We start from the raw sequence: 11,834 nt of genomic DNA on the forward strand, positions 1-11,834 counted from the left end.
GGTCCTTTAGACTAATTTGCAAACATATGGTATACACCTGAATACACTAATATGAAAAATAAGATAGCCGTAAGAGTTTCTGTGGACGGCTGCTTTACTTCCTGCTATAACATGTTTTTACATGACATCAAAAATGTTTGAATGGATTTAGAAGGACACTCTAACTCCTGAAAAGAATTAGCATGAAGATCATTGCTACTGAGTGTATTGGGAATACCTATAGAATCTTAAAACAGTTTAGATTGGAAGGAACCATTAAAGATCATCTAGTTCCAATACCCCTGTCATGGGCAGGGAACTTTCCACTAGACCATAATATTCAAAGCCTCATCAAGGTCTTGAATGCCTCCAAGTCTGGAGAGTCCACAACCTCTCTGGACAATCTGTTCCAGTACCTCACTACCGTTACAGTAAAGGATTTCTTCCTAACAGCTAATATGAACCTACCATCCTTCAGCTTAAAGTCATTCCTCCTTGTCCTATCACGACATGCCCTTGTGAAAAATCCCTCTCCAGCTCTCTTGTAATTCCCCTTTATGTACTGAAAGGGTGCTAAAAGGTCTTCTCAAAGCCTTCTCTTCTCCAGGCTGAAAAACCCCAACTCTCTCAGCCTGTCTTGATATAAGAGGTGCTTCAGCCCTCTGATCAGCTTAGTGACCTCCTCTGGCCTCGTTCCAACAGGTCAGTGTCTTTCTTGTGCTGGGGATCCCAAACTTGGGTGCAGTACTTCAGTACTCCAGGTAGAAGTACTCCAGGTAGGGTCTCAGAAGATCAGAGTACAGGGGCAGAATCACCTCCCTTGAACTGCTTGTTCACACCTCTTCTGATGCAACCCAGGACATGGTTGGCTTTCTGGGCTGTAACTGCACACAGCTGGGTCATATTGAGCTTTTCATCCACCAACACCCCAAAGTCTTTCTTCCCTGGGCTACTCAATCCATTCCTCTAACAGCCTATATTTGTACTTGGGATTGCACTGACCCTGGTGTAGCACCTTGCACTTGGCCTTATTGAACCTCATGAGGTTTACGTGGGCCAGCCTCTCAAGCCTGTCAGGGTCCCTCTGGATGACATCCTTTCCCTTGAGCGCATTGACTGCACCACTCAGGTTGGTGTCATCAGCAAGGTTGCTGAAGGTGCACTGGATCCCACTGTCTGTGTCACCAACAGAGATGTTGAACAGTGTCAGTCCCAATACTGACCCCCGAGGACACCACTCGTCACTGCTCTCCACTTGAACATTGAGCCATTGACCACAATTCTTTGAGTGCGACCATCCAGCCAGTTCCTTGTCCATTGAGTAGTCTATCCATCAAACCAATGTCTCTCCAGTTTAGAGACAAGGATGCTGTATGGGACAGTGTCCAGTGCTTTCCACAAGTCCAGGTACACGACACCTGTTGCCTTTCCCTCATCCACCACTGGATGAGGGATGTAACCCCATCATAGAAGGCCACCAAGTTAGTCAGGCACGATTTGCCCTTAGTGCAGCCATGTTGGTTGTCACCAATCGCATGATTATTTTCCATGTCTCTTAGTAAAGTTTCTCTTAGCAGAGGAGGAAACTCCATGATTTTGCCAGGCACTGAGGTGAGACTGACTGGCCTTTAGTTCCCTAGCTCTTCCTTATTTCCCTTTTTAAAGATGGGGCTTATATTTCCCCTTTTCCAGTCAGTGGGAACTTCACCAGACTGACATGATTTCTCAAAGACAATGGGCAGTAGCTTAGCTACTTTCTCAGCCCGTCCCCTTAGGACCCTCAGATGCATCTCATCAGGTCCCATGGACTTGTGGACTTTCAGGTTCCTTAGATGTTCTTGAACCTAATCTTCTCCTGCAGACAGCAGTTCTTAATTTTCCCAATCCCTGCTCTCACCTTCTGCGACTTGGGCAGTGTGGCTGAATACTTGCTGGTGAAGACTGAGGCAAAAAAGTCATGGAATACCTCAGCTTTCTCCATGTCCTGCATAACCAGGTCTTCCATATCCCTCCTGAAAAGAGCCACATTTTCCCTTGTCTTTTACTACTAATGTACCTAAAGAAGATTTTTGTTACTCTTTATGTTCTTGGCAAATTTACTTCTGTTAGTGTGTTAGCTTTCCTGACCATCGTCCTGGTTGTTTGGACAATTTCTTTGTATTACTCCCTGTTCCTGTCCTCCGTAAGCTACCTGTTTGTGTTTAAGTTTGTCCAGTGGCTCCTTGTTCATCCATGCAGGCCTCCTGGCATTGTTCCCTGATTTCCTCTTTGTTGGGATGCAATATGTCAGAATGCAGTAGGACTTCAGAAGATAGGCCAGTACCCTGCTAGAGAAAATTCCAGATATACATGCTTAAACTACAAAGATCATGCTGACAATAGCACTTCAGCTACTATCACTGTTCAAATTAGAAGGCTTAGCATCATCACCGGTGGATGACCGGAAATTTGTAGTGCTTGTATTTATTCTCTTTAAACCACCTAACTTCCTTTATTTTTTAAACAATTAAAGCTTGTGCAAGCCAAATATACACTCTCGTATACACTATAAAGTAGTAGGTGACTGCATTGTTTTAGTATAAGACATTATAAACAGATGTGTCTTGATTTTGCATTACTAGAGAACATCTAGCAATCTATGTTTATTTACCTGAGGATGTGTGTTTTGTGACTACACAAAGCACTTGAATCTCTCAGATAGTTAAAAATACTATGTTAAAAATACAAACTGTATCTGCATTGTCTGTATTTGCATGTAGACGTACTTATAAGGGAGAAGATTCTGTTGTATTTTATTTCTATTGTTTCAGGCAACAAGATACTACGGTGAGGAGTGCCAAGAACATGTTTATAAACAATTATTTCTCTCTTGCAAAGGAAAGAGACGTCCCTTCTGTACTCCCAGTTTTTTCCCAATTTTTTTCCTAGTCTTATCTTTCCATTTCCAATCAAACTGTCCATTTTCCAATTCTTAGATGGACACTTTCCTTTTCCTCACTATATTCCCTTATATTTCACTATTACCCTTATGTCATACTTCCTCTGTTCCTCTTGTCTCCAAGTCCAGCACTAAATTCTATGGTTTAGTCTCCACTCTCTTCCTAAACTTCCCCTTTGACCCCTTTTCAACTGCTTCCACCACGTCTGGCCTTGTGGGCACATGTAACAGTTACTTTCTCTCCTCAATCTCCATGTATCACCATCTCCATTGAAATATGCAATATGTATTCTTGAGCCTGATCTCATTCTACATCTACCTGAGGAGCCTCTTGGATTTCCCATCATCAGATCAACATTAAAATCACATATAATACAAAATTATTTAATGGAACCTCCAGAGATCATCTACTTCCAAGTTTTTCTAGAAGATATATTCCAGCCAACACTAGAAATCAGCTGTATCTCTTGCTATCCAAGTCTTGGAAATCTCAAACAATGGAGATGACAGGGTTTCTTTGAGAAACCTGTCTCAGTGCTGTGCTACCTCCTTCACCTTCCAGCAAAGTTCTTCCTAAAGCTCAGTCTGAACCTACTGGCCACACTTTGTGCCTGCTGCACCTTGTCATACCTTCTTCTTACACTACTGAGATGAGTCTGGCCCTGTAGTCTTTACAAAAGTTCTCTTCCCATGGCTAAACGGTGTCATTAGATTCTCTTTTCAGTTGGACTGAAGTTCAGCTCCCTCACCTTCTCCTCGTTGGTCACAAACTCTAGCCATTCTGGCAGGCCTCCTCTAGCCCCTCAAGTTTCTCAACATCCTTCCTGAACTTAGAAGAGGAGTGGTCTGAAGCCCAGACACAGTGTTGGAGGTGCACTGTCATGAACACCAAGAACATGGGGATGATAGCTTTCATCTCCATCTTCTGGAGATGGGAAAAAAATTGTTTCCAGAGCTGAATATTCATCTTATTTCCACATTACTCTTACCTTCTGGCTCTGCCAACATTTCTACAGTCAGCTTTCTTTCCACATTCCCTCATTATTTTCAATCTATGTCTCAGCTAATTTCTTAATACTTTTTTTGAGCTTCTTTCTCCTTATTAGCAAGCACACTATTAATTCTCTAAAATTTCTCTGCATAACAGTCATCTCCTATTCCCTACCCTTTCTTCCTCTCAACCATTCCAAATACCACATTTGAAAGTGAATCTTTCTTTATGCAGACTTGTATCACACTGTATTACTTTATTAATATATTTTTAGGTTGCCTACACATCACACTTCACCTCACAACCATCCTACTAAAACTTAGTCTATTTCCTTACTCTAGGGTGTTCCTCTTTCCCCTCCCTCATGTATGTCTAAGGTATAGTATTGGCACTATTATCTCTGTGTGTTAACAAAAATTTCTCTTTGTGCACATTCACCTTCTACTATAATATCTACTTGTCTCATAATAAATTAATGAAAAAAAGAAACTTTAAATGAAAGGGGGGCTTGTCAATTACTATTTTGATTTTGAACACCAAACTCTCATCACTAGCAGTAGCTGCATAGATCATCTCTATTGTTTTATTTTTATGCCCTTCAGTTACATTTGTACTGGTTGAATTTTGGAGGTAAATATCCAAAATATTAGCTGAAAGCTTCCTCAGAAAGCAAATCTTTCCCACATCCTTCCCTGCAGTTCCTCTTTAAGAGGTGTCAGCATGGCTGAGAGAATGAAGTGGCTCCACATTGTTTGGCTGAACTATTATGTGTTTAACATTTCCATAACAAAAGTGCCACTCGACTTCTCCCCGATTAATGCAGCTCGAGGGCTCTTGTCCTCCTTTAATAAAACATTGTTGAAATCATTTATTTAGAGCCCCTGGTTACTAGTGGGAGAATGACCATCTTTGTGCCAAAATATAGTGTATACAGTCCACTATTTTGTAGTAGATCATTCTGTTATTTAAGAAATTGATTAAATGGATGTCTTAGAAAGTATTTATGCTAATAGCACATTACTTATGTCATTCAGACAGTCAATGTGAGCCTTTTCAACTGTCTACCACAGCCAATGCCTCAAGTAAAATACAGTAACTTTCAACTTTACTGCTTACAAATCTGTATCACAGACATGAAATCACTGCTCTTCCCATTTGAAAATGTTTTCTGTTGCACAACTTTTCCTAGGACTTGCAATGGGTGTGTTACCACAGGCAGTGTGGAAGTGTGTGATGTTATTACTGGGGACAGGAACAAAATCGATTGAAGGTCTAAATGTTTTTTAGCAACATTTGAAGGCTATGCAACTCATTCACTCAAGAAGCATTTTCCATTAATCAAATGGTGATGATTTTTTGTCCCACTACTTTTTATATGTGCACTTCGGCTCTTGTGGAGTACCTCTCAAACTCCAGTGTACTCAAAAGAAAAAACAAACCAAACATCAAGTACTAGTTTTGCATCACATTGAGATGGAATGTCTTGTTCTCTACCTGCAAAGCTGCCTGCAGCCACCTTTACAGCCCTATCTAAAATCCATGCTATAGAGGCATGTCTGTAGTGAGAGATCTGGTACATCAACAGCTTTTAGGAGGAGTGAAGATTCTAAGTAAAATCCATCATGCTTTCCAATGTGACCATGAAAAGACTTGGCCAAACCAGAGCTTTGCTTATGGTCATTGTAAGGCTTCATTTCATAATAATTTTAAAGTTATGTATGCCTGTCTGTATACATTGGTGTATATTGTTGAAAATAAACAGAGACCTTATGTTATGTCCATTGTGATTGCATACAAAAGATTTGCTGTGCGCTTGGGTGATCAGTGAAGCTTGAATCTCCCCCTATTTACTGTATGGTCACTGTCAGTTCAATGAACTGCCTCCTTGTTCTCCACCATTGTCCTACACTCCCTTAAACATTTGTCACTGAAGTGCCTCCAAAGACAAATAAACTGTCACCAAGAATTCAAACCTGGTAACTGGGAATGAAAAGGGATCAGAACCTACTGGATTATTTTACATGAAATGATGCAAAGTTCCTTCTCCCCCTGGAAGAGATAGGCTGAGCAGGACTTCAGAAGAGAACACTGCCAAATAGCCAGACAAATGAGAGAACTTCCTTTCCTGTGAAAAATCTCCCTCTGTCAGGAAAGGTGAAGTCTTTCCTTTGCTTCTTGCTGCATCACTTGACATTTCAAGATTTCCATTTGTCTGAAAATCAAGCAAAAGAAATATGGATTTGATGGACATCAACATCTGCACAGGCTTTGGTTGGCTGGGACAAATAGCAACACAGGCAGCCATTCCTCCTGGAAATTGTGCTTACTCTGACTGTACAACAAAACCCACAAAGTTATGTCCTTATGGAGAGGAGCTCACAGGACAGAATTAGTTCAGCTGTATTTATTGCACAATTACTTAAATTAATACAATCCACTTTTTCTGGAGAAGGAAGCATACAGTCCTCCCCGCATAGTGGCGCTCGGTGTTGATTTATTCCAGGCAGATGCTTTCGACAGGAGCCTGTAAAATTAAGTCTTGAATTTATTGTAGCAGTTAATTATCAGTCCTTTTCTAGTGCTAATGTCTTTACTCCAAAATGAAGAAAAAGAAAGGCTTTTAGCTGCGACTTAATTTTTCATCAACAACTAGTTAAATAGTCCTTGTGGGTGCTAACTGTTGACAAACTGAAAGTATGTTTCTGGTCATCTGTGGAAGAAGTATTTAAGATCATCCTTACCCAACTGTGAACTCAGCACTTTGTAAAGAAAGCTGACTATTTACAAGTCTCACCCAACTACTCTGTCCTCCTCCTGAAGAAACAGTTTCCAGCTTTGTTTTAACAATAAGCTTACTCAACCGTTCAGATGACTTCAAAAACAAACTTCAGATCATAGCCGCACACCACAGTCATACACTTGTTCGGTATCACAGCTATTTGGGGCTGGTTTATGTGTGTGCACGTGCACTTGTGCGCGTTTATTGCTGGGCAACATAATCAAATTCACACCCTAGAGAAATAATAAAATAATCTGTTATTGAAATAACTAACCCAGAAGCAGGGATTTCTAATTTTGTTGATTTATACAACAGACAGATGTGGATTTGCGCTCTGTCAAGATCTGGTAAGATGAAAAAGACACTATCTTGCTAATCTGTCGCCCCCTCAGTCAAAGTTTATTTGTGGTAGCTTTTAAACGTCTGACTTGCCTTCCAATTACAGCCTTTAAAACGAAAATCTTTAAATAAACACTGTGAATAGAAGATAAATAAACTTTTTCCCTTTTTTTTCTTTTTTTTTCTTTTTTTTTTTTTGTGAGTGCCTAGCTTGACGCAGTCCAAACTCAAATCCCTAGAGGACTGAGCTCTCTCTTTTGTGTTAATGTTTAAAAGATTTTCCAGTGCTGGAGTTTATTCCTACTGCAAACATTTCTATTTACAAGGTCAAGTGTATCAGCACTCGACACAGCTTAAGAGTGTAATTATTTATCTAAGGGCGTTTTGAGTGTAGATCAGTAGCTCTGGCAGCAAACCAGGCTTCAGCACGATGCAAAGCAACTCCTAAGCACAGTATTACAAGATCTAGTAATTGCTGATCCCTTCAGCATGTTTACTTTTGCATTCTTCGTTGTGGGAGAAGGCAGACTGAATAGCAAACTTTGCGTTTTGTTGCAGCTGCCTTGATGCGTGCGCCCCTGCCCGTGTGAAGCGAAGCCTTGTTCGAAACGCTTGCCACCTCTGTGTGATGTATTTCTCACCACTTACTTGTTTGCACGCCTAAGAGCATTTCTACAAGTGCCAGTGAGAGCAGCACGCCTGCACGAAGAAAGTGCAATGCACTAGAAATCCTACACGTATATATACAGAAGCAGCGTCCTTGAATTGCTTTACTCTCTTCTGGCACTGGCAAGTTACCATGCCAACGCGTTATAAAATCAACCACTCATTTAAAGAAGTACTTTCAAAGCTGTATTTACTTCTTGCATGTAATTATCCATTAAAGTAAGAATAGCAGTAATTTACATCTATGTGAAGTATTACAGGCAGACACAGATATTTGTTTTTTGACTGTTTTTTGGTTTGTTATTCTGTGGTTTGATCCCCGCCTCTCTTCCCCCACCCCCACACCTCGGGTGCTGAGAGTTCAAGTGTCCCTGGAAAACAATTTCACTGCATCCATTATTTAAAGCTCTTTCTTTACTAATTTACAGGTTTAGAAAATACAAAAAGCCATACATATTTAAAAGACAGGCCTTTTTTATGCCTTCTATAAAAAATACAAGGTTTAAGGCAGCTTAGAAATGTGTTTATACAATTCTAAAACGTTCATAAAGTCTCTCCAAATAAGAAAGTTAACTTTCAATCTGTAAAATACACTGTACATTTGATGTTCTAGAGAATACTTCACTTAATCACAGTTGCTGGTATCCCTTTAAACATAAAGTGAAATCTGTACCTTTCCAGAAACAAACAGCAAATGCAGCTACCTGGCAAATAGGATGTGGAATTAAAACTTTTTATTATTTTTTTAAATAAATTATCCCCAAAGCATACAATTTATAAAATTCTATATACAATGAAGAGCGACTGGTAACAAATCCCAGTTTTAAATACTTTTTTTAATATAAGATTTACCAGAGGTCAGCACCCTGATATGACGAGGCAATAAAACTTTTCAGGATATTTGTACATACATGTTCTCGAGTTCAAAAGTGTCTTTCAAAGATGGCAGTGCAGAGCTCTTTTAAAACAAAAGTTGCATTGTTCAGTATAGCCAACAACTCCGAAACAATTTTTTTTTTAAAATGTCGCTAGGTTACAGAGGAAGAGACAGCTGCTGGCACGCTTTTGTTATAGGGAATATGTGTGTGCAAGAGGGAGTGCTGTAAACCACCGAATTTATTCAGTCTGCTATTTCCCTAAATTTAATTAATGGCAGATGCGGCATAAGCCCCTTTCGGGCACCACTGCATCAAGAAGAGCGAGACGCGGCTAATGATAATCAAGTTGCTGACTAACTAGTACGGCAACGCTTTGGCAGCAAGTTTGGGTTGCTCACCTCTTACTAACCTTCATGTCAAAACGCTTAAAAGACCCCCAGTACCAGCATGCCATGACTCCCGGTTTGTCCCGGGGGACGGCTGGCGGCCTCGCCCGCAGTTTCTGTCAGCCGCTCTGCTCGCTGGCAACACGAAGGCAGGGTGGCAGCAATTGCATAGTGCACACTCGAGACCAACACCCGAAACACGAGCGGCCCCTGCGCTCCGGCCACCGCTCCAGCGGCCGGCTCGCAGCGCCGGGCCGGGAGAAGGGGTCGGCCGGGGCTGCGGGCAGCAGCGGAGGCAGAGGGAGAGACGCGAGGGGACGGGGCGCCGGGGCGATGGGTCGGGGAATCCACGGCCGGAGCGTTTAAAGCCGCTCCGCGCCGAGGGGCCCCGCCGGCCGGATCCCCGGCCGCCGCGGGAGGGCTCGACTAGAGGCCCGCGGCGGCTCGGCGCGGGGGGCCTGGCCCGGCCCGGCCCGGCGAAGGGGATAGGGATGGAGGCAGTGATGGAGGGAATCAGTAATGGGAAGCGGGAAGGGAAGGGTGCGGGAAGGGAGGGACGCTAGAGCCGCGGCAGCAGCGACACCAAGATGGAGGCGAGCAGCGCCCCGGCCGCCCAGGCGGGCCGGCCGGCGTTATCCGCCTGCACGGGGAAGCCGGGCTCGGCGCCCGCATTGTCCTCCGCGTCGTCCCTCCCCTTCTGGCTCGGCTCCTCCTCGTAGTCCTCGTCGTAGTACTCCTCCAGGCCGCCGTCCGAGCCGCCGCTGCTGCCCGCGCCGTTGCCGCCCATGTCGGCGCCGAAGCAGAGGCGGGCCATGTTCTCCTTGACCGACTCGCAGATGGGCCGCTCCAGCCCGTCGCAGACGCAGTCGTTGAGCAGCACGGCCTTGGGCACGGCCAACATGTCCTCGATGACGGCGCGGCACTCGGGCGTGCAGCGCAGCCCGTTGAACAGCTTCCCGCAGTATGTCATGTAGCGGTTCAGCGCCAGGCTGCAGCGGCTGTCCCAGTCGCAGCGCCGCCGCGCCTCCGTGCAGCCCATGACGCCGGGGCCGCCGGGGCCGGGGCCGCCGGGGCCGCCGCCCGTGGGGCTGGTGGTGCGGGGCAGGCAGGGCTCGATGGCGCGCTTGGTGGCGCGGCAGTTCTCGTCCTGCGCGCAGTCGCAGTCCTCCAGCGCCGGGCCACGCCGGGTGTGGTTGAGCTGGATGAGCGCCGCGATGCAGTGGCTGGGGCACCGCCGCCTGGAGGAGGCGGGCGCGCCTGCAGCGCCCGCCGGGCCGTCCCCGCCGCCCGCCGCCGGCGGCTGCTGCTGCAGGAGCACCGGGGCGCACGCCTCGGCGTACTGGTTGTACGCGTAGCTGCACTCGGGCTCCCCCTGACACTGCAACACCGCCTGCCAGCAGATCAGCCGCCGGCCCTGCACCAGTGAGCCCCGAGGTGGCCACACGGCGCCCAGCGCCGCCGCCAACCACAGCCAGGCGGCCGCCCGCGGCCAGCGCCGCCCGCCGCCGCCGCCTCCGTGCCGAGCGGGCGAGCGGGCCACCATCGCGGACGGGAGTAGCGGCTGCAGCCGCCGGCGAGCTGGGAAGACGCGCTGGTAGACGACGACGAGGAGGAGAAGGAGCTGCCGCCCGTGGAAAAGTTTCCGAAACTCCCGCCGGCCGTGTGCATGAGGTCTCCTCGCATCAATCCATGCGCGCCGGGCCCGGGGCCCTCCAGCCCCCGGGAGCTGAAGTCGGCGGGGTCGCGGTACGAAGCAGACGCCCGGGGGCTTCCCGTGTCCCGCGAAGGCGCCCGGAGAGGTGCGGGGAGTCAGTGCAAATAGGGGCTCGGACGACAGCGGATCTGGAGTGCGCTCGGGGAATCGCAGGCTGCGCCGGGAGAGCTCATGGTGCTGTCCTGCTCTTCATGCAGTTCCGTCTCTCTCTCTCTTTTTTTTTCCCCCCCACAAAATAAATGCCCAGCTGCTGCTGCTGCCTCCTCGGGAGCTTTTAACTCTCCGCTCGCAGCATCTCTGCACATGCCAGCCGCTCCGATCCCATTCACAGTCCCGGCTCCGCTCACTCCCTCTCGGTACGGATCACGCTTTCGGGTGGCGCGGAGAAGAAACGTCTTTCCCCACTACCAAGACGAGAGCACGGGGAAAGGAGAAGAGGCAGCCTTCGCGGTCTCTTTCTCTCTGGGCGATTGATGCTGCTTCTGTTGTCAACAAGCCGTGCAAGCTTGTGGATCCGTCTGTGGATCTTTTTTTCCTTGCAAGGCTTTAAATACAAAAGTGCCCTCCGAGCAGCAGCAACGTGCTCTGATTAGGCTTCATTATGCATGCATGGAAAAGCAAACAAACAAAAAAAATTAGCAACGCTTCTTCTTTTACACAACCCCCCCAGCCTGCGCTCTCTCGCTCTCTTTCTCCCTTTCTCCACTTTTTTCTCCCTTCGCTCGGCCCCCTTTCCCTGCCTCGCCACTTGCCATTGGCCCACCCTGTTGTTGAAACCTTTTTTTTTTTTTTTTTTTTTTTTCCCTCCGTCTCTTTACGATGTGCTGGAGGGAGGGAAGGAGAGAGGGGGGCCGGAGGGCAGCTCACATTCAAAGCTTGAAAGGAAAGGCTTAAGTAGAGTGACAGCCCCCCGAGGAGCCCCTCCTCCCGTTAAGGCGGCGCGGCGGCCGGACGTGAGGCGCTCAGTGGCGGCGGCGCGGGCCGGCGCTGCGGGACCGGCCGGGCGGTGGCGGAGCCGGGCGGCGGCGGCGGCCGCGGGGTGCTCGGCAGCACCGCGCTGGGGCCTGGCGGCATGGCTCTCCGCGCCGGTGTTGCAGGCATGTGTCTCTGACACTGGTCCTGCTCCTACAACAAGAGGGGCAAAACCAAGTTCTGTAGCTCGGG

At 46.9% G+C, this 11,834-nt stretch overlaps 1 protein-coding gene across 1 annotated transcript; it reads right to left on the reverse strand.

Moving 5' to 3' along the window:
- Nucleotides 1-7,855: 7,855 nt before the first annotated feature.
- GAS1 (growth arrest specific 1) lies at nt 7,856-11,618 on the reverse strand. The gene has a single exon (XM_069001697.1). The coding sequence runs from the start codon at nt 10,497-10,499 to the stop codon at nt 9,516-9,518; it is 984 nt and encodes a 327-aa protein (XP_068857798.1). The 5' UTR covers nt 10,500-11,618; the 3' UTR covers nt 7,856-9,515.
- Nucleotides 11,619-11,834: the final 216 nt, after the last annotated feature.

The sequence above is a fragment of the Aphelocoma coerulescens genome (genome assembly GCF_041296385.1).
Source record: "Aphelocoma coerulescens isolate FSJ_1873_10779 chromosome Z unlocalized genomic scaffold, UR_Acoe_1.0 ChrZ, whole genome shotgun sequence".
Lineage (NCBI taxonomy): Eukaryota > Metazoa > Chordata > Aves > Passeriformes > Corvidae > Aphelocoma > Aphelocoma coerulescens.

Bases quoted from the DNA above. Each gene is read 5' to 3' on its own strand.
- GAS1 (XM_069001697.1), bottom strand. From the start codon at position 10,499: ATGGTGGCCCGCTCGCCCGCTCGGCACGGAGGCGGCGGCGGCGGGCGG.